This window comes from Mustela erminea, chromosome 10 (genome assembly GCF_009829155.1).
Source record: "Mustela erminea isolate mMusErm1 chromosome 10, mMusErm1.Pri, whole genome shotgun sequence".
NCBI classification, from domain to species: Eukaryota; Metazoa; Chordata; class Mammalia; order Carnivora; family Mustelidae; genus Mustela; species Mustela erminea.
Window position 1 is genome coordinate 98,584,424 of NC_045623.1, and position 22,730 is coordinate 98,607,153.

At 38.9% G+C, this 22,730-nt stretch overlaps 1 protein-coding gene across 7 annotated transcripts in view; it reads right to left on the reverse strand.

The window, feature by feature from the left end:
• Positions 1-22,730, reverse strand: part of SPEN (spen family transcriptional repressor) — a 97,630-nt gene that overhangs the window by 42,499 nt on the left and 32,401 nt on the right. For 3 of the 7 annotated variants that reach the window (XM_032302504.1, XM_032302507.1, XM_032302506.1), the window contains one exon: positions 21,157-21,633. The exons of 2 other annotated variants lie outside the window; for them this stretch is intronic. In XM_032302504.1, the coding sequence (XP_032158395.1) occupies positions 21,157-21,633 (477 nt within the window). Of the gene's footprint in view, positions 1-1,335; positions 1,438-21,156; positions 21,634-22,730 lie in introns of all 7 variants that reach the window. 2 more of the 7 variants (XM_032302505.1, XM_032302503.1) reach the window with 1 other exon arrangement.

Sequence of the window (22,730 nt, forward strand, 5' to 3'; positions counted from 1 at the left end):
GTACTTCCTACAATTTGACTTCTAGTGCCCTTATGTAAAGGAATTGGATCCCAAAGATTACGGCGGGGAATTTTTGAAGTTGTCTACATTCAAGTGGAGATCAAAGAAACCCAACCAAAAGAATTGTGGAGTGACAGTGACAACTGTGAACCAAACAAAAGTTCTTTTTAAAAGGACTATTTTGGGGGCACCTGGCTGCCTCAGTCAGTGGAACATACAAATTTGATTTGGGGGTGAGTTCAAGCCCCATGTGGGATATAAAGATTACTTAAAAATAAAATCTTTGGGGGCACCTGGGTGGCTCAGTGGGTTAAGCCGCTGCCTTCAGCTCAGGTCATGATCTCAGGGTCCTGGGATCGAGCCTCACGTCGGGCTCTCTGCTCAGCCGGGACCCTGCTTCCTCCTCTCTCTCTCTCTGCCAGCCTCTCTGCCTACTTGTGATCTCTGTCTGTCAAATAAATAAATAAAATCTTTTTAAAAAATAAAATAAAATAAAATCTTTAAGGATGCTTAATCTTTAGGTTACTTAGAAGGGCGGGGCTATTTTGAAGATTATGATTTTTTGACTTTGGAGGAACTAACGTGATTGGCAGTGGAAGGAATTACACGTAAAATTCCTTAAAAATTTATTGACTTAGGGGCTCCTGGGTGGCTCAGTGGTTTAAGCCGCTGCCTTCGGCTCAGGTCATGATCTCAGGGTCCTAGGATCGGGTCCCGCATCGGGCTCTCTGCTCGGCAGAGCCTGCTTCCCTCTCTCTCTCTCTCTGCCTGCTTCTCCATCTACTTGTGATTTCTCTCTGTCAAATAAATAAATAAAATCTTTAAAAAAAAAAAAATTTATTGACTTAAGGAGAATTGCGATGCCTGGGTGGCTCATTTAACCCACTGCCTTCAGCTCAGGTTATGATCCCAGGGTCCTGGGATCCGTCCGGCATCCAGCTCCTTGCTCAGCAGGGAGCCTGCTTCTCTCTCTGCCTCTGCCTGCCACTCTGCCGGTGTTTGCTCACGCATGCGCGCGCTCTCTCTCTGAGACAAATAAATAAATAAATAAATAAAATCTTTTTTTTTTTTTTTAAAAGATAATTGAAAACAGGGATTCCAACAGGTATTTGTACACCCACATTAATAGTATGCTTAACACCCAAAAGGTGGAAGCAACCCAAGAGTCCAGGGATAGACAACTGGATAAAAAAAGTATGATCAACATAAAATTGAGCCTTATTCAACCTTTAAAAGGAAGGTAACTGATACTACAACTTGAATGAACCTTGAGGACATTATGCTAAATGAAATAAGCCAGTCATAAAAGGACAAATATATTATGATTCCACTTACATAAGATACTGAGCAGTCAAATTCATACAGACAGAAAGTAGAGTGGTGGTGGCCAGGGGCGGGGGGAAGGAGAATGAGAAATCCTTGAATGGATACTGAGTTCTAGTTTGGAAAAATAAAAAAGGTTATGGAGGTGGACGGTGGTAATGGTTGTACAACAATGTAAATGTACTTAAAGCCACTGAACTATATACACTTAAAAATAGTTAAAAGGAGAAGGGCATATAGCTGGCTGAGTCAGTAGATCAACTGAGTCTTGAACTCGGGGTTGTAAGTTCAGGATCCATGCTGGAGAGAGATTACTTTTTTAAAAAGATTTGATTTATTTGACAGACACAGATCACAAGCAGGCAGAGAGAGAGGAGGAAGCAGGCTCCCCAAGGAGCAGAGAGCCCGATGTGGGGCTCAATCCAGGGACCCTGGGATCATGACCCGAGCCAAAGGCAGAGGCTTAACCCACTGAGCCACCCAGGTGCCCTGAGAGATTACTTTTTTCTTTTTTTAAAGGTTAAATGGTTAATTTTGTTATTTTGCCACACGCACACACAGGACTTACAAAGTAAAATACAAAGTGAATAGTTCTTCTCTTTGCCACCTAAGAAAAAGACTCCCAACCAGTCAATGAAACAGGATTCCTAGTGCTTTCTGTCAATAAGGCTCTGCTAAATCAAAGGATCTCAAAACTGGGCTTATCCAGGTAAAGATCCTCAGAAATGATTTCAGAGAAAAGGAATTAGCTCTAACTGGTGATTCTGCAACTATTGCAAAAGATACAGGGAAAACACTAACAGTTGTACCGTATAAACGGTAAATTAAGCTCTTTAGAGCCTAAGGTAATGAAAAGTTGTCTAAATTCTTTAAATCTGGGATCCTTATTCAAAGAAACAATTGATACATTAAAGAGTGGAATTTTAGTCTTTTTATTATGGAACCAATATTTTAACTTCAATTTATTTTGGTTAATAGATTTTATTAGACAAAGGTAGAAGGAGAAAGAGAACTGTATTCCACCAGGAGTAATTTTGTTTTTCACTGGAATCAGCTTTTATTGCTGACATAATTAATAATTTATTCCCTAAGGATTCCTAAGTTTAGTAGAAAGTGTACAGCTCAGAAGTTAACTTTTCCTGAGTTCTAGTATCCATCTAGTCTTTAACCATGAATGTTTATAAACATCAAGCATGTCTAAAGCTTAGACAACTGCGGGGTTCACTTTTTTAAAAGATTTATTCATTTATTTTAGAGAGAAAGAGTGCACGTGTGCGTGAGCAAGTGGGGTGGGGGTGGGGGTAATGGGAGTTTCAAGCAATCTCTGCACTGAGCATGGAGCCCAACGCAGGGCTTGATCCCATGACCTTGAATTGAGATCATGACCTGCTTAGTGGGGAGCTTGCTACTCCCCCTTCAGCTCTCCTATGCTTGTGTTCCCAATCTTGCTATCTGTCATAAATAAATAAAATCTTTAAAAAAAAAAAAAGTTGATACTTTTTTATACCAATGGAGCCACCCAGGCCCCCTCCCCCACGTCCACTTTACAGGTAGGTAAGATTAATACTAATTAGGTTTAGTGTTCATGGTCACTAAAGCAAATTCAACCACAATAATTAAAATAATTCATTTTATCTATCTTCCTCTTCTGAAATTCAAGAGTTTACATAAGTGAGGGAAAAACAAAATCATTAAAGACTACTTTAAAAGAGTTTGGCAGAAAATACTGCATTGAGCTTAAACATGCTGTATGTGGTTAGCTGTCTCACAAAGGATTAAACACAAGTAACTCTCTAGGATGCAATTACAGCTTCAATTCACGTTTCTTTAAGTTTATTATTTACTATCTTTGGATGGGGTTAAGTAAAAGGAACATGGAAACAGTTCATCTATAGGGTGTGTGCTGGATAATAAAAGTCCCGTCCCCCCCTCAAAAAAAACCCTGAAGGACTATTATTCAGTCTTATAAAGGAAGGAAGTTCTGTCATATGCTACAACATGGATGAATCTTTGAAAACATGTTAAATAAAGTTTAAGCCAGATGCAAAAGGGCTGGTACTACATGACTTCATTTATATGGGTTACCTTGAATAGTCAAATTCAGTAGAGACAAAAAATAAAACAGTAGTTACCAGGAGGCTGGGGGAAGTTTTGCTTGTTTTGTTTTTTCTGTTAAGTAGGCTCCACGCTGGGCGTACACACAGGGCTCAAACTTACCACTCTGAGATCAAGACCTGCACTGAGATCAAGAGGCAGAGGCTTATTAACCCACTAAGCTACCCAGGTACCCCTATGTTTTAATGAGTACAAAGTTTCAGTCTGAGAAGAAAAAGCTCTGGAGATGACTGGTGGCGATGACTGCACAACAAAGTAAATGTGCTTAGTGCCCCTGAACTGTACACTTAAAATTGGTGAGAACAGGGGCGCCTGGGTGGTTCCTGGGATCAAGCCCATCACCGGATTCCCTGCCCAGCAGGAAGTTGGCCTCTCCTCCATCTGCCTCTCCCCCTGCTCATGCTCTCTCTTGCTCTCTCTCTCAAATAATAAAATCTTTTTAAATAAATAAATAAATAAATAAAATGGTTAAAATGGCAGCTTTTACACTATGTATATTTTGCCATAATTTAAAAATCTGGCATTAAAAATATAATTTGAGGGAATCCTGGGTGGCTCAGTCAGTTAAGCTTCTGCCTTTGGCTCAGGTCATGATCCTGCGGTCCTGGGACTGAGCCCCGCCTCGGGCTTCTGCTCATTAGGGAGTCTTCTCCCTCTTCCTTTGTCCCTCCCCTGGCTCATGCTCTCTCTTTCTTTCAAATAAATAAATAAATAAAATCTTTAAATATATATTTGAAGGTTTCAAAAGTTATTGTTTTAATAAAAGCAAAAATTCCAAGAGGCTATGCTCTTATTAAACTAGGGGGGCACCTAGCTGGCTCAGGCAGTGGAACATGTGACCTCAGGGTTGTGAGTTCAAGCCCCAAGTTGAGTGTAGGAATTACTTTGGAATTAAAAACAACAACAACAACATTCAGGGACGCCTGGGTGGCTTGGCTGGGCATCTGCCTTCAGCTCAGGTCATGATCCCACATTCTGAGACAGCACTGGGCTGCTTGCTCAGTGGGGAGTCTGCTTCTCCCTCTGCCTGCTGCTCCCCCTGCTTGTAGGCATTCTCTCTCCCACAAATAAATAAATCTTTTTAAAAAGTGCTAAAAAAAAAAAAAATTCAAAAAATGTTCTTTTAAAAACAAATGAATAAACAAATAAAATAAACTATTATTAAGAATCAGGTGTGCTACAAGGCCCTAAAATTCCCTAGTTAAAATTTCATAATGGGTAAAGTTAAAAAACTTGCCTACGTATTGTCACTGTGTCTGAAACACCTTGCCTTAGAATTACTTTTGGCTAAAATTCCAAAGAGCCTGGGTTCATGGAGTTGTTATATTCTTGGCAAAACCTTAAGAGTCAGAAAAACTGCTGCTCAAGTAACTCAAAGCAAAAAGCATCAAACACGCATTATCCCTGAAAGTTGTAAGCAGACGTAACATGTATGCCTAAGGAACAAGAAATTCTGTATGGCAGCAAAGCCTTTAGAACATCCATGGGATGTCTTATTCAAGGGACAAACTGACAGGAAACCTAAACTGTCAATTATAATACAGTGGGATTTTCTCATTCCCTTAACCTCACGCAGTTTATAAAATCAGATGTACTTCTTGTTTGAATAACCAAAATGTTTCAGAACACATAAACCAAAAAAGCTTACAAATCAAGTGAAACCATGGTTCTTTTTAACTTCAAGTGGTTATATACAACGGCTGAAACCTTTACCAAACCCACAAGTAAACTTGAACCTTGAGTTCTGCCTTCTTCCAACTGAACTTTGGTGCTAATTACATCTCCTTCCTGGCCAGAATAAAAAAGAAGTCTGCTATTTCCAACTTCTGAGCTCTCTATTAAGGTAGTTCCAGACCCAAGAGGTTAGAAGGGCACCTAATTCCCCAGCAGGAAGCCTAAAGCCATCTCTTACTTGGTGCACTTGTTTATTTATTTATAAATGACTTCAAATTACTCACTACGACAAACTCCAGCCTCAAGTCCTGCTTAAACAACTCCCGCACTCTCTTCCAGTGGAAACAAACTCAAAGCTCCAGTCCAAATGGCTCTAACCACCATGACAAAGCACATTCAGGACAGGGCTAGTCTGCTCTTCCCTCTACCACCGAAAATGACATTCAAAGAATCACAAAACTCAACACTGAATTCTACTCCAGAAACCAACACTGTATGTTAACTAAAATTTAAAAAACAAAAACAAAAAAACAGTTTTGGTTACATAAATCATGTCTAGAAACAACACTATATGCAATAGTCTTATTCTAATTCCAACATCAGAATTCCACTGTACATATACACACACATTTCAAAACTCTACCAAAAGTATTAAACATCACTTAAAACTTACTTTCACTTAAGGAATTTTTTTAATCATTAAAAAATTACTCTGGTTAAAATGATTTAATTTTCTTCTTGGGGAATTAAACTAATTGGAGGCTTAGATATTTAAGTTTTTCAAAAGCTGAAATATTCCCTTGGCCACCCTAGAAATAAACATGCACTTCAGCCTAACCAAAACAAAATTTGCTGAAGATGGAATCTGAAAGTACTTCAGTCTGTATCTTAGGCTCACAAGTCCCAAGAACCTTTTCTATTAATCCATAACTGCAAAGAGAATATAAGGGTCTTGGAATTAAAATTAAAAGAATATTGTTTCTCTTTAAAAAAATGAAAAGCATTAAACAGATGCACAAATTACTTCATGACATTAGAATCTTAATAGAGGGACGCCCGGGTGGCTCAGTTGGTTAAGCAGCTGCCTTCGGCTCAGGTCATGATCCCAGCATCCTGGGATCAAGTCCCACATGGGGCTCCTTGCTCAGCAGGGAGCCTGCTTCTCCCTCTGCCTCTGCCTCTGCCTGCCATTCTGTCTGCCTGTGCTCTCTCTCTTCCCCTCTCTCTCTCTCTGATAAATAAATAAAATTAAAAAAAAAAAGAATCTTAATAGAGCTCAATTCTAGAACAGTGCTATCCAATAGAAGTTTAATATAAACCAAAAATTTGAAACTTTTAAGCAGTCATACTTTTAATTTTAGTATATGTGCTGCCGAAGCGAGCACAGGCAGTCATACTTTTAAAAAGTAAAAAAAAAAAAACTGGTGAATTTTAATGATATATTTAATGTAATACACCCAAAATATTAACATGCAGTCAACATAAAAATTATTAATACTTTTTCTGCTACATCTTCAAAATTCACTGTGTATTTTAATAGCTTTATTGAGATACACTTTTCACACCAGGAAAGTGACTCATTTAAAAATATACTATTAATGATTTTTAGTATACTTATGGAGTTATACAATCATCATAATACAACTTTAGTACATCGGCATCACCCCAAAAAGAAACCTCATACCTATTAGCCATCACTCCCCATTCTTTTCCACCCCCATTCCTAGGCAATCAATAAACTACTTTGTGTCTGTACAAATTCACCTTATCTCAATATTTCATATAAATAGAATCATATAGTATGTGGCCTTCTGTGCTGGTTTCTTTCACTTAGCATGTTTTTGAGGTCTGTCCACTGTATAGCAAAGATTAGTACTGGTGTAAAGACTAGCCAAATTTAAAGTGCTCAATAGCCACATGTGGCCTGTAGACCATACTGAGCAACCTGGCTATGGAACCAAAAAGCTCCTCAAGAAACAAACATTTTCACCTGTTAAGTAAGAGACTATGTTAAGAGGCACGTGGGTGGCTCAGTCAGTTAAGCCTCTGCTTTCAGCTCAGCTCGTGATCCCAGGGTCCTCGGATCAAGATCCACACTGGGATTCCTGCTCAACCAGAAATCTGCTTCTCTCTGTCTCCCCCCACCCCCACCTCGCCCCACTACTCATTTTCTCGCTTTCAAATAAAATCTTTAACAAAAACAAAAACCTTGGGGGGAAAAAAAGACCATGTGAAAGCCATGAGAATCCTTAAAAAGAAATGTCATTTATGACAGATAACAAAGGATTTGTGTTTTTTGTTGTTTCTTCTTTTAAAGACTTCCTTATTTGAGAGAGAGAGGGAGGGCGGGAGAGCACGAGTAGGAGGAGCAGAGAGAAAAGGAATCTCAAGCAGATGCCTTGCTGAGCTCAGAGCCCTGATGCGCTTGATCCCACACGTTGGTATCATGACCTGACGCAAAACCAAATTCAGACACTTATCCAACTGAGCCACTGAGTCTGCTTCTCCTTCTCCCCCTGCTTGGCTTCTCTCTCTCTCTCTCAAAAAAGTAATTAAAATCTTGAGAGAGGGAGAAAGAAAGAAAGAAAGAAAGGGAGGGAGGGAGGGAGGGAGGGAGGGAGGAAAGTACAGAATTAACAGAGAAAGTGGACCTTAACTCTATGGTACCTACCACTTCATACTTCAAAAACTATCTTTGCTAATGATTTGAAACAAAAAATACCCACCACCCCTTCCTTGTTTAGTATTTTACCAACAATTCACACAAGTGTATTTATTAATTTAGTGACATTAAGAAAAATTCAATGGTTATTAACTAAGCCAAATTCTTAAAATGTCCAACCCTATTTTAATGAGGTAGGTATATATATATATATATATATATATATATATATATATATATATATATATAGATATAGTCTTCCCACCTGAGTCTATGAACATATCTTACTACCCACATGGTAGCATATAGTTCTTCTTATCTCCTCATCTATACCAAGAAAAGTTTTTAGAGTACGACTCAGCTTCTTAGGAGAAACGAGCTCTATTCCGCAAAGTTAATCTTAAAATGTATTTCACTTAGGGACACTTAGGTGGCCCATTCGGTTGATCGTCCAACTCTTGGTTTTGGCTCAGATCACGATCTCGGGGTCACAGGATCACACCCCACATAAGGCTCCGAGTTCAGCGCCCAGTGTGCTTGAGTCTCTCTCCTCCTCTGCCCCTTACCCTGCTCATATGTGTGTACTCCTTCAAATAACTCTAAAATACAGATAAATTTCACTTATTATTCTATCTGGAAAGAGGAAATTCATCTATTCAACAAAGTGTGTTTAGGAAGATGTTCTATAGAGGTCACTTCATACAACTTCTAGCAACAGTAAACTCCAGTAGCATATAATTTAATGAATGACCACATGACTTAAGTAAACAAATCACCAGAGGGTGCTCTATATTTTCATAAGAGAAGCAATCACAAAACTATCCTTTGCAAATAAGGGCAATCATTTAGTTTATACTCTAAGACACAGATTTTTAAAAAGGGGGAAGGTACCTATAATAAAATCTCGGCTAATTCTGAATTTCAGAAAGTGGTAATGTTTAAAATAAGATTTTAACTTAAAAATACGATTACCACATTTTCCTTTATATCTGTGATGGATGATCCCTCATTCAGGACAGGTTGAAATTATATCAGGGTTTCTGAGAATGACCTCCAAATGGAAATACCTCACAAAAGATAAAAGAGAACACCAAAACTGCTCTGAATAAACTTCTACCATAAGTAAAAGAGGTTTCAATCTCATTCCAAAAGCCTGAAACATAAGCAAGGTTATGGAAATTTCCATTTTCTATACAGCCCTGGCATCCAGAAAGACAAAAATAAATGTACTCTTTTATTTGAGGCTTTAATTTGTGGCTTAGTGACTTCTGGGTGTTCTCTGATGAGGAATTAGGCCATGTTTAATCACTTAATTCCCTTATTTCTCAAAGAAGAAAGCTAAGAGGTTCTTTATATGCACAAAGTAGCCATGACACTAACAACTGGCAATTTAAGCATAATATTTTTTTAGAGTTTGCCTCCAAGTTAAACAAAATTTTAAAATTTGTTGTTTAGGATTTTAATCTGAATTACTTTTTGTTAATTTGAAAGCAACATTTTAAAAATTCACTTCAAAAAAAAACTTACTTCACATTAAAATTCACAAGACATGGAGTCACAAGCTTATCCCCAAATCTATTTTCATTTCTTCCATCTAACAATCAAACCAAAACAAACCTCAGCACAACCCAAATGGAAAGAATGAAAATGGGTAAAGGAGGGACAGTCTGTCACTTCAAAAAGACTATCTTAACTAAAAGCGCAATTCCTGAGGAACTCTGTAAATTAGTTACATTTTAACTTATCTGAGAGAAGGACAGTGGGGAAGGGAGGAGAGAGAACAGGAACAGAGAGAGTCTCTGGCGGACTCTGGGCAAAGGGTGGAGCCTGCCAGGGGACTGGATCTCACGACCCTCCGAGATCACGACTGGAGCCAAAATGAAGAATCTGAGACTGGAGCCAAAATGAAGAATCTGAGACTCAAGTGACAGAGCCATCAAGGCACCCCAAATTTTTGATAATAAATTCTTTATCACCATGTGCAAATCATGTTATTATGTACCGGAGCAACAGTACGGCAGACGCTGTTTTTTTTAAGCCTTGGTTTTTAAAGGATAAAAATCAAAAAGTTACAGGGAAAGCAAGGGAGTAACAGAGTAAAATGCACTGGAAATAGCAGAGTTCACACCAGCTTCTAAAACTCCTTGCTCTATCTGAAATGCCTCCGCCTAGGAATGAACCGGGGTTAAGCAGCAGCGGCTTTCACGGCCTGCCCCTCCCCACTGCCTGCCCAGTCCCAGCACAGACGCCTGCCCGGTCACCACCCCACCCCCGGGGCTGAGGGCTGGGCAGAAACTCTGGCAAAATAAGGAAGCCTCTGGGAGGTGGCAAGCGGCCAACTCAAACTGGATAATTCCAGTTTAGGCTGGTTTGACTCACAAACAAGCAGTTCTTAGCTTTCTCCGCAATATTCAGACACACTGGCTGCCCAGGCGGCACACAATGAGCTCTCCTCATTTGCTCTCAGCATTAAGTCTACCTTGCTCTCATTTCCCTCGCAGCAGGGGATCTCAAGTGAAAGCCGGATTCTCCGTACGCAGCAAATACGGATCAGCCTAGCACTTGTTTCCACAACTGCCTATTCCATACAGAACCCTAATGCTGATACCACCTATTAGGACAGCCTTACTGAAATGCTGGTACCCAACAAAAAGAAAAGAACCAGAAAGGAAATCAATCTATTTATAGAGCTCCACAATGGAAGTTAAGCCCATCAGGGCAGTCACAAAGCAAACACCTCCATTTTCCATATTCAGCATTAAAAAGGTTTGGCTAGCTAATAGGATTCCCAAAAACAGAAGATTGTGTATAGCTTATTCCCCCAAAATAAACTTCAAAAATGTAGGCTCTTCCATTGTTGGTGGGAATGGAAAACGATACATACAGAAATATACATACATAACTATACACACACACTCTCTCTCTTTCTCTCTCTCTCACTGGGGAGCACTCTCCAAAGCACAGACTGCGGAACATTTATTCCATGCTGCTCAAGAGCCCCCAAACTGATTTAAGAGGGAATGAACAAATGCTCAGTCTGCTGGAAAGTAACAGTAATTAAAGGAGCTACTCAAAATATGGGGAGACTTTGGGACACCTGGGTGGCTCAGTTGGTTAAGCCGATGCCTTCGGCTCAAGTCAGGATCCTAGGCTCCTGGGATCAGAGTCCCTTGCTCAGCGCGGAGCCTGCTTCTCTCTCTGCTTCTGCCTACCACTCTGCCTGCCTGTGCTCTCTCTCTGACAAATAATAAATAAGATCTTTAAAAATATATATATATGTGGGGAGACTTTGTGTATTTTAAATCTAACAGTTTTCTCCAGGAGTGCAGACACACTAACATGCTTGCTGTTCTCGTTTTTCCCCTTCTCCCTCCAAGCAGGTAGCTTTTTAAAGAACTTCAATTCCTGTCAACTGTACTGTATAAAATAAAGAAAAAATAAATTTTCTATGAAAAAAAGAGAACTTAGATAATACCAGTATTTCAAGGAGAAGAGTCATAAAGTCAATAAAACTATTAGATGGTTTTAATTTCCTCACAAATTAAGAGCTGCAGATCTCAAGACAAAAACTTTATTTAAGGGGCATTTGGGTGGCTCAGTGGGTTAAAGCCTCTGCCTTCAGTTCAGGTCGTGATCTCAGGATCCTGGGACCCTGCCCCGCATTGGACTGTCTGCTCAGTGGTGGGCCTGCTTCCCTTCCTTTCTCTCTGCCTACCTCTCTGCCTACTTGTGATCTCTGACTGTCAAATAAATAAAATTAAAAAAAAAAACAAAACTTGAATGGTTGAAAATAGAGCAATGAATACATTTTATTTACAACACTGACTTTCTGCGAAACAGTTCCATTCAAAATCTAATTTCAGGGGCTCCTGGGTGGCTCAGTCAGTTAAGCATCAGGACCCCAGGGTCCTGGGATGGAGCCCCACATCAGGCTCCCTGCTCAGCGGGGACCCTGTTTCTCCCCCTGCTTGTACTCTCTCTCTCCCGGTCAAATAAAATCTTTTTTTTTTTAAGTCTAAGATAATATGAGCTATCTAAAAAAGTAAAAATGAGGCAGAAGTACAAAATAATAAAACAGGCGAAGAATGGTTGTGAAACCCAGAAATAAATCAGCTATTTAAAATGCATTAAAATGGTTATTTTACTTAGGCTTAAAATAAGCATGCAAATATTTTCATTTTATACAAAAGGGGCAAAAATATAAACATCCTTCCTAAGAATATTTGTTATCTTTGACTTTGGCTTCTTAAAGGCTTAAATAAACCTTTACTGTTCTCCTTCAAAGTCCTCTGAATGCTCCCAAAACATACACTTCACCAGTTATCCCCAAATCAATAAACATCTAATCGTCTATTTTTACATGTTAGTTAGCATAATTTGTTTCAATGGTTTCTTCTCTTTACACAATCAAGAACCAAAAAAATCTCAAATGATTCATCTCAAACTGACAGGTATAAACACTAGCAAACAGGAGAAAGGTTGGTATTATTATGCAGTAAAACCAACTTAATTTCTATAATCCCTTCAATCCTACGCAACTACAAACAAAAGCTGGGAGAAAAGTCATGGTTCCTAAACACCAATATCCCAAATATTGTTTGATTCATTGTATCAATTTTTCTCCTGAGATTGAAAGTCATTACTTTAAGTGGTACTGACTTTCTTCTGTTAAAAAAAGAAATACAAACTATTTTTGTGCCCCTAAATATATCTGAGAATAAGAAATCATAGTGCAGGGGCACCTGGCCAACTCAGTCCTTAAGTGACTGCCTCAGGCTCAGGTCATGGAGCCCTCCCTGCTCAGCCTGCTTGTATTCCATCTCTTGCTGTGTCTCTCTATGTCAAATAAATAAATAAAATCCTAATTTTTATTTATTTATTTATTTGACAGACATCACAAGTAGGCAAAGAGGCAGGCAGAGAGGCAGGCGGGGGGCGGGGGGGGGCCCTCCCCACCGAGCAGAGAGCCCGATGCGGGGCTCAATCCCAGAACCATGGGATCATGACCTGAGCCAAAGGCAGAGGCCCAACCCCCTGAGCCACGAAGGCGCCTCAAAATCCTAAATTTAAAAAAAAAAAAAAGGAATCACAGAGCAACAAAAACATTTTACTTCCAACTAAATACTGAAATTATTTGCCTATTTGTTATTATAGATAAGAGATCACTTTGAGGATTAAAAGCTCAAATGTGTTTTTATGATTAAACATTTCAACAATCAGGGCGCCTGGGTGGCTCAGAGCGTTAAGCCTCTGCCTTCGGCTCAGGTCATGATCTCAGGGTCTTGGGATCGAGTCCCACATCGGGCTCTCTGCTCAGCAGGGAGCCTGCTTCCTCCTCTCTCTCTCTGCCTGCCTCTCTACCTGCTTGTGATCTCTGTCAAATAAATAAATAAAATCTTAAAAAAAAAAAAAACATTTCAACAATCATCAAAAAACTGCTAATTATTAATTCCTTTAACACCAAAATACTGACTTTTGGGGTACCAGGCTGGCTCAGTCAGTGCAGCATGCCACTCTTGATCTCAGGGTCATGAGTCAGAGCCCCATGGTTGGGCACAGAAGTTACTAAAAAATAAAATCTTTAGGAGGGCCTGAGTGGCTCAGTGGTTAAGTGTCTGCCCTTCAGTTCAGGTCATGATCCCATAGTCCAGGGATGGAGCCCCAGGTTAGGCTCCCTGCTCAACAGGGAGTCCGCTTCTCCACCTGCCTCTACCTCTGATCATGTTCTCTGACTCTGCAAACAAATATTTTAAAAAAAAAAAAAAAAAAAAAAAGGACTTTTACTTCATATATAGTATTGAAATTACATCCAAATCTGACAGTTTCCAGCACATTATACCTATCATAAGCAAACTGTATAGTCAGGTAATAAAATGAGCGTTCCTTCCTTTTCCATATCAGTATTCTATATAAGCATATTTGTAAAATAAGAGAAATGGAAGGTACACGGTCAACTTTGATACACATACCACCACCAATCCCAATGGCTTCCCTCTCACCATATCAGCCTCATCCATAATCTTTCACAAACCTGCAAGATGACAACAATTTTGGAAAATTTTTTCTTCTTCTTCTTCTTCTTTTTTTTTTTTTTTAAACTTAGTGATAGTAAAGCAAAGTTTAATGAATACAAAGCTCCCAAAGGGGTGGGGGGACCAGAGAGGGTTGCCTAGAAAATTTTCTACATGAACCTGAAAGTTCTCTCTCCTTAAATAAGTAGCTGCAAACCTCCTCTTGAAATCATAGACAAAAGGTATTTGAAAAAAACTCCCCCTCTCAGAAACTATAATGTCTTGATTGTTCACAAAACGACTAGCAGAACAGGTCTTAACAGAAAAAAAAAATGCTCACTACATTCCTTTTAACTATGTTGTTGTAAAAATCCAGAATCTGTTTAATATTGCTAATTACTGTTTAAATATAATTCAGGTAAAATAATCTTAAATGGTCTATCATTAAAAAATGAGTACGGTTATGGTCAACTTTGAAATAATTTACTAAAAATGTATAAAAGAAACATACAAATAAGTTCTACAAATAATACAAGCAATAAGAAGTGTTTTTCAGGGTGCCTGGGTGGCTCAGTCAGTTAAGCATCTGCCTTTCACTGGGATCATGCCCCACATGTGGCTCCCTGCTCTGATCCTCCCTCCTCCACTCATCTTCTCTATTGAGTCTGTCTCTCGCTCAAAAAAAAAAAAAAAAGAAAAGAAAAGAAGTATTTTTAATTTCCTCTTCAATAAGAAGTAAATTTTTTTTAAAAAGTAAATTATTCCAACTGCAAAGCTACGACATTAAACAAGAGAGGGGCTTTAGCAGAAACCACACCACATCTTAACAGAGCATCAGTGTTGAAAAGTCTGATTGCTCAAAGTTCCACATGCTTGAGGCGCCTGGGTGGTTCAGTGGGTTAAAGCCTCTGCCTTCGGCTCAGGGCAAGATCCCAGGGTCCTAGGATTAAGCCCCACGTCGGGCTCTCTGCTCAACGGGGAGCCTGCTTCCTCCTCTCTCTCTGACTGCTGCTCTGCCTACTTGTGATCTCTGTCAAATAAATAAATAAAATCTATAAAAAAAAAAAAGTTCCATATGCTTTTCTTGTTACTTCAAATAAACACCACAAAGGCTATTTCAAATGCCAGTTTTCCTGCCCTGGAAGTAAGAAGAGTGTCTCTCTCTCTCCCCCCAACTCTTCCTGTCCCCAAGTCTCTTCCTTAAATCTTCCAACTGTGGGGGTGCCTGGCTGCTCAGTCAGTAAAGCATGCAACTCTTGATCTCAGGGTCATGAGTTTAAGTCCCACATTGGGCATGGAGCCTACTTTTTAAAATCTTCCAACCATGACGGTATAGAAGAAATTCCAGTAATATAATTATACCAAAAAACATATGAAATTTCATCAAGTTTTTTTTTTCTTAAGATTTTATTTATTTATTTGACAGACAGAGATCACAAGTAGGCAGAGAGGCAGGCAGAGAGAAAGGAAGGGAAGCAAGCTCCCCGCCGAGCAGAGAGCCCCATGCGGGACTCAATCCCAGAACACTGGGATCATGACCCGAGCCAAAGGCAGAGGCTTTAACCCACTGAGCCACCCAGGCGCCCCATCATCAAGTATTTTCCAAATCAATTTATTCCAATTTTAAAAATCTGTATGTAGAAAGCTTGTTCTAATAAATTCTGATTCAGGGCACCTGGGTGGCTCGAGTTGGTTAAGTGTCCAACTCTTAATTTCGGGTCAGAATTTTAGAGTTGTGAGACTGAGAGCCACATTAGACTCCATACTTAGCAGGGAGTCTGCTTGAGATTCTATCTCCTTCTCCCTCTGCCCCCCCACCACGCTCACATGTGCTCTCTCTCTCTCTAAAAAAAAAATAAATAAAAAAGAAAGAAAAGAAAAAAAAATTCTGATTTATTCAAACAGGTAACTTAAGCATGATTTAATGCGATATGGTTTACCAAGAGCCACAATGAGACAATGAAATGTCACTAACTACAGTTATTTTCATGTAGTTATCTTTGCTTATTACTACTATTCATTTTGTTTCCACCTAAAGACCTATTTTTGTGAGAATAAAACTCTGTAGTTACCAGATGTATTCAGACAGACAAACCAGCAGGATTCAGAAGAACAAAAAGGAAAAGTCTGACCCTAGCCCAAATAGCTTTCAAGACAGATGAGGCTGCTTCTGGAAAGTAGGAAAGATGCACTAGCCACAGACACCCAGATTAATATAAATACATGTTAGCTCTTAATTAGACATATATGTAGTTTTCTGTTTTGGCTCAGCCATTGCAAATGTTTAATCTAAACTAATCTATTCTTGGGGTGCCTGGATGGCTCAGTCAGAAGAGCATCTGGGGGTGCCTGGGTGGCCCAGGGGTTAGGCCTCTGCCTTTGGCCCAGGTCATAAGCTCAGGTTCCTGGGATCGAGCCCCACATTGGGCTCTCTGCTCTGTGGGGAGCCTGCTTCCCCCCCCTCTCTCTGTCTGCCTCTCTGCCCACTTGTGATCTCTCTCTGTCAAATAAATAAATAAAATCTAAAAAAAAAAAAAAAAAAAGGAAGAGCATCTGACTCTTAATCTCAAGGTCAAGAGTTCAAGCCCCACACTGGATGTAGAGATTACAAAAATAATAATAAACTTTAAAAAATATTAAAAATAAATAAATTAGTTCTATTCTTGGGACTCCATACAACCTATCTTATTCCATAAATTTCGTGTGCACAAACACACAGTATTTGTTAAACAGATGGCTGAATATAAACTCAAAAGTTAAATTTAGACTAAATTTAGAGATTTAGAGAAGTAATCTACTGAATAGGAGGGAAAGGAATAGGAACAGGTTTAGGATTATCCAAATCTCAACTCTCTCCCTTTACCCTTTCATCCATTTTTTCCCCATGCATTCAGTAAACTCTTAAAGCATGTAGAATCAAGGACTAACTGCAAGGGTATCTTTTCAGCAATCTGGTGAAGCCTCTGCACTTTTCAGAATAATGTTTCTAAATGCATAAAGTAAAATAAACAGGAATAAAAATGGAAGCCAATTATATTGACAGTTATTAAAATATTTAAAATGTTGTGTTATGTTTTCTTAACATTAACTTATAATACTTAACACTGAATTTAGTAACTACGTAATTCCCCGTAGTCCCAGTAATGATGACTAGACACGGCATTTTGAGATATCTGCAACTATAATAAACTACCTGCGGATTTATACTGGTAACAAAGTAACCCATACTGTCAATACTACTTTTTATTTGTTGCCTACTTTCATAATGCGAAGCGATACTTAATTTCAGTTACAGATTCTAGTGAAAAGATGTAATTTTCCCCATTCAAGTTCAGGAACCCTAAACCAGCCCAATCATCTTTGGGTTCGATCAAAGTAAACCACTGGGAAACAAAACACAAAAACTATTTTAAGATATCAGGATGGAGCACCTGGGTGGCTCAGTCGTTTAGTGTCTGCCTTGGGCTCAGGTCATGATCCCAGGGTCCTGAGATTGGGGCCCCACAACGGGGACCCTGCTCAGTGGGAAGCCTGCTTCTTTATCTCCCACTACCCTTCTAGTGTCCCCTCTCTCGCTGTCAGATAAATAAATAGAATCTTTTTTTAAAAGGGGGGGGTGCCTGGGTGGTTCAGTGGGTTGGGTGTCTGCCTTCCGCTCGGGTCATGATCTCAGGGTCCTGGGATCCAGCCCCGCATCGGGCTCTCTGCTCGGCGGGTAGCCTGCTTCCCCCTCTCTCTTTGCCTGCCTCTCTGCCTACTTGTGATCTCTGTCAAATAAATAAATAAAATCTTTAAAAAAAAAAAAAAAAAGCTTTCAGTAAATTTTATGAACTAAATTCAATAAATTCTTCAATTCCTTTAACCTGTATTACAGAAAATTCACTAACATGACAGGAAAAAGAAACCCAATGATAGGAAACTACAGAAATCAGGTATGTTCAACTTCAATCTAGCCTTTTTTTTTTTAAGGAGATTGATTGATTTGTTTATTTATTTATTTATTTGGCGCCGCGCCGGGGGGGGGGGGGGGGGGGGGGGGGACGGGACGGGACAGGGAGAGAGGGAACACAAGCAGGGGGAGTGGGAGAGGGAGAAGCAGGCTCTCTGTGGAGCAGGAAGCCCAATGAGGGGCTTGTTTCCAGAACCCTTGGGATCATGACCTGAGCCGAAGGCAGAGTTTTAAGGACTGAGCCACCCAGGAACCCCTCAATCAGGGCTTTTAAAAGAAATACTTTTGTGGAATATATACATTTAAAATTTTCTGTTGAAAGGAAAAGTGACTCCCTAAACCACACAAAGAGACAGACAGCACCACAGAGCTGCACACAGGAAAGCTTATACCATTAAGTTCCAGTTCTCACCAGTTAAATACTGAGAATAGTTATGCAGAAACTGTAGGTGTGTCATTTATAAAGAGTTCACAACCAGACTGTTATCAATCCCACGTTTACTCATTGGAAATGCACTGTTAGGAATCTGTTCACCAAAGCTCCAACAATTAAGGGGGATGGAGGGCGATTAACTTCCCTGTCAGTCATGCAGACAGAATACAAGCTTGTTTCTATCGCTAGAACCAAGCTACATTTCATCTACTATAAGATGTTAATTTGTAACATTTTTAAAGAACTTGGAAGGTCATGGTTTCACAGTCATAAGGTTTTAAAGATTACAAAAAAGAACTTATTTCCCCCAAAATGAAATTCAACATTCTGAATCTATAAAACACCTCAAAATAATTACCCTCTGATGTCAGCAAAACAGTAAAGGAAAAAAGGACATCTGATGAAAGGGAGGCTGACTGGGTATTCTATGCACATCAAAAGATTTTTTTTCTCAGACTTGCTTGGATCATATATAATGACCAATCTTTCAGCTATTTACATTAATTCTACTTTATCCATTGTGTTAACTAAGAACTGTATCTAAGTATTTCAACTATTTACTGAACATGTACTTTGAGAAAGATGATATGCTAAGCTTTATGGTGTGCACAAAGGAAGACCTGGTCTTGTTCTTAAAGAATAGCACTGAAAGGCCTGTCATTCAGTCCCATTTCCAGAAAGTTCACTGTTTCTCACAATCAACATAATCTGATTATTAACACAATGTCTCTCCCACTTGTCCCAAGTTAGGCATTCTCAGAGTCCAAGACTTCCTTCTCTGAACTACTGAAATAGCCTCCTCACCACAATCTCAGTCTTTCCTACTCTAAGTCACCAGATGCCTTTCTAAATCTAAAGCACAGATCTCAACAAACTATCTCCCTTCTCAAAATCTTTCAACCACTCATCTCCGCATAAAGAACTAAACCCAAAATCATTATCATCGTTAAGTCATTCTAAATTACGTGCTGTTCACAAAACATTCTTCCATCTGTATCCTCCAGGTTGTTCCTTCAACCCACAGTGTTCCTGCCTAGCCTAAAACTCAGCTCTTCTTGTCGATGAAGTGCTACGTAACAGCCTTTATAGCCCTAAATCATAAAAGCTTCCAGCCCTAAGCACGAATCAGGTAGCTGACAGAAGAGGAAATATCTTCAACAACTGTTAATTTAGGGGCACCTGGGTGGCTCAGTGGGTTAAACCCTCTGTCTTCAGCTCAGGTCATGATCCCAGGGTCCGGGGATTGAGCCCCACATCAGGCTCTCTGCTCCACGGGGAGCCTGCTTCCTCCTTTCTCTCCACCTGCCTCTCTGTCTACTTGTGATCTCTGTCAAATAAATAAATAAAATCTTTTTTAAAAAATTATAGTTTAGTCCCCGTGTACATTTTCTAAGTTTATCCTGCCTTTGTGGCGTTATCTTTCTGATTGTAAATATTCAGAAGCATATAACCCTTCCTTTAGATTGCATACAGGCAGGGATTAGTGCCATCAAATTCATCAGACAGCCTCTGGGTTCAAGTTTTTGAGCCTACAATGCTAAGGGCCAGATCCCAAATCACTATCACTCCCATCAAAGTATAATGCCATCCTGAAGGCCCTGTATCATATTTCTCCAACTTCAACACTTCCACAATTGGCTGGCTTTTCAGTAAGTTTTGACACAATGGAATGCTATGGTGTCCCTTTAAAGAGGTAGGTTTAGAGAAAAAGGACTAAAACCTGAGTACCTTAATTCTATGTAGGAGAAAGTAGGACATAACAAGACTTCATAATCAGCTTATTATAGAGTTCAAATGAATCTTGTCAATTGTTTAACTTGACAATGTAGCAAAAAAAATCATGAGAGGCTGAGTTTTCACCCATGTCACAGAGCTGCAACACTGGAGCCAGTACATAATTTTTCCCAAGTACATGATCATTTACTTGTCTCAAATTAATTCGAAGCAGGCAATGCTAGAAGAAGAATAATTAATCTGGGCATTTTAATCAATCAAAAAATTTCGTATCCTATAAATTTAAAATACACAGCATTCAAATATAAAACTAGGATATTTGGCATAAACAGGATCAATAACAGTAGATGGAAACAAGGAATGGTTAAAGACCATTCAAATGCTTCAACAACTGAAACAGTAATAATAATAGCTAATAATTACTAAAGACAGCATTTAATATATATGGATATCGAGCTAAGCACTTAAACACTTTTTTTGTTTAATCTTCACAATAATTTTAAAGCCTGATTCTCACAGAAGATGAGAAAGCTGAGGCTTAAGTAACTTGTCCAAGGTTATAAAACGAGTAAGCTGTACTATCTACACAGATCTGTGATAAACTTCTAAGCGGTTTCCTGTTAAGATTACCTTCAAATTATTATTTTTACCTTTAAAATAAAATTTCTTTGTAAAAAAATTTCCAACTAATAAAATTAGCTCACTCAACCTTAATGAACAGCTAAGTTACAACCTGCATTTAAAGAAAGCTTTTCTACTTGAGATTATAAATTGGCTTTTACCTTGATATTAAAATTAGTTAAAATATACCCAAAAGTTGATTTGGTCATTTATAATAGATGGGTCAACAGTATATTTCACCAATACATCTTTAAACAAAAGGCTTTTATGAATTTTCAACCAAAATAATAAGTTAGCATTATACACCCAAGAAATTAAAAACTCTAAAGAGATACATTTTCAGCGGCACAGGATTTACTTCATTCAGCTAAAGTTACCGTTTTTCTACCTCTTTTGGCCATTTGAATATTGAACATCTGGAGCAAAAAACAGCATTTGCAAATCACTATTTCAGGTACTTGACAGAATGGTGAATTCCATGGCCACCCACTAATCACAGCTTCTTATATACACAATCCAAGATTACTTACTTTAAAAAATATTACTATGCTACAAATCATTACCACTGATTGTTGAGAATTTGTGACATATTATTCAACAGCTCGTCTGTGATAACAAAAGGCTGTTAACCTACCTGTCACTGCTGGTACTACTGCTGCTGCTGATTGAATCACTACTGGAGGATCTACTCCTAGAGCCGCTGCCGCTAGGGGACCTTGTAGGTCTAGACGCTTGGCTAGCCAGCCTCTGAGGAGACTGATTTCTAGACTGGGATGAATGTGGTGACCGACTCCTGCTGTGCTGGTAATTCCGCTCTGGCCTTCTGCCTCGTACCTCCCGGGTAATATCATCCCTGTAGATATCCCTGTGTACCACACTGGGCAGTGTAAACTGCTCCCGAGCCCTAGGTTCGTATCGGGGGTCATGAGCATCAAAACGGTTTGGACTTCGACTCCGAGAAGCATAATAGAGCCCATGTTGTAAAGTCCGCTCGCGAGGATCTCTATAGTAATCCTGATCGTAATGTCTTGTCCGATCAAATCCTCCCGTCCCCCGTTCATGGTGTCCATAGGCACTATGTTCATAAGCACGCTCCCTGTTATCTGAAGCCCTGCATTTAGGAGGGGGGGAAAAATATTTAATCAATCAGAAAAGGGCAAGCAAAACTAAAAGCAAGTCATGCAAACATTCATTTCAGCATTGTCTGTCTTTGCAACTGTCATTTTCTAAACAGCATTAACCTACTTAGTAAGCAAACACTACCAAGCTTAACATTTTACTTGACTCCAAATATTATTTTCACAGCTGAGCAATCATTGTGTATATTGGGCTTTCATGACTAGTGTTCTGCAAATCAGATGCTCTTTTTATTAGGGATTTTCTGGCTTATATGCAGAAATATACATATACCATCTCCTTTTCATTTGCAGTTTAATGGAACAAAAAGAGACTGTCATTTTAATATCAAAGTTTTCTATACTTCCATCTGATTAAGATACATACCAAACTTTTACTTACATGACAAATTTATTTTAGGCAAAATTTCCATGATACATTTTAACACAGACATGAAAGCCCTATTGCAATGTATGTCCCAGCAGTAAGAGGGCATTTTCAAAGAAGTCCAGAAAAAAATTTTAAGTATAATTTTCTCTCATTAACTTTCGACTTCTTGGGTAATTATAAAAACTACCAGATTATGTAAACTGCTGTGCCCAAACAATCACATTTAATAACAGAAATGGAATCTTAAAAGAAAAGGTTATCAAAATACTGGATTGACACAAGCTATTTATTCTACGGTAAATTTAACTAACTAAAGAATAAAGATTATTTCATCTACTGGTGCTATCAAATTCCACGTAATTTTTTAAAACAACTATTCCATGATCCCACTTGTTAATGTCTGTGCTTAATGTTTATAGGAAATATGCTCTTAGTCATAGCTAAGCTCAAATTGCCTCTGATGAAATTAGCCAACTTTGGAAACTGTAAGATATTTGAAGGTTGCTATTAGCAATGGATTAACCTAAAAAAATGTTTCTGTAGGACATGACTATTTGCCAACCTACGGTTACAAGAGATTGCTGCATGTTCAATTAAACATGCACTTATGTGTTGATAATGAAAACCAATGCTAATCCTACACAGAAATCTTAACATTTTCTACTTTTGTAGGAAACCAGAACTCATTTCCTGAGTTCCTAA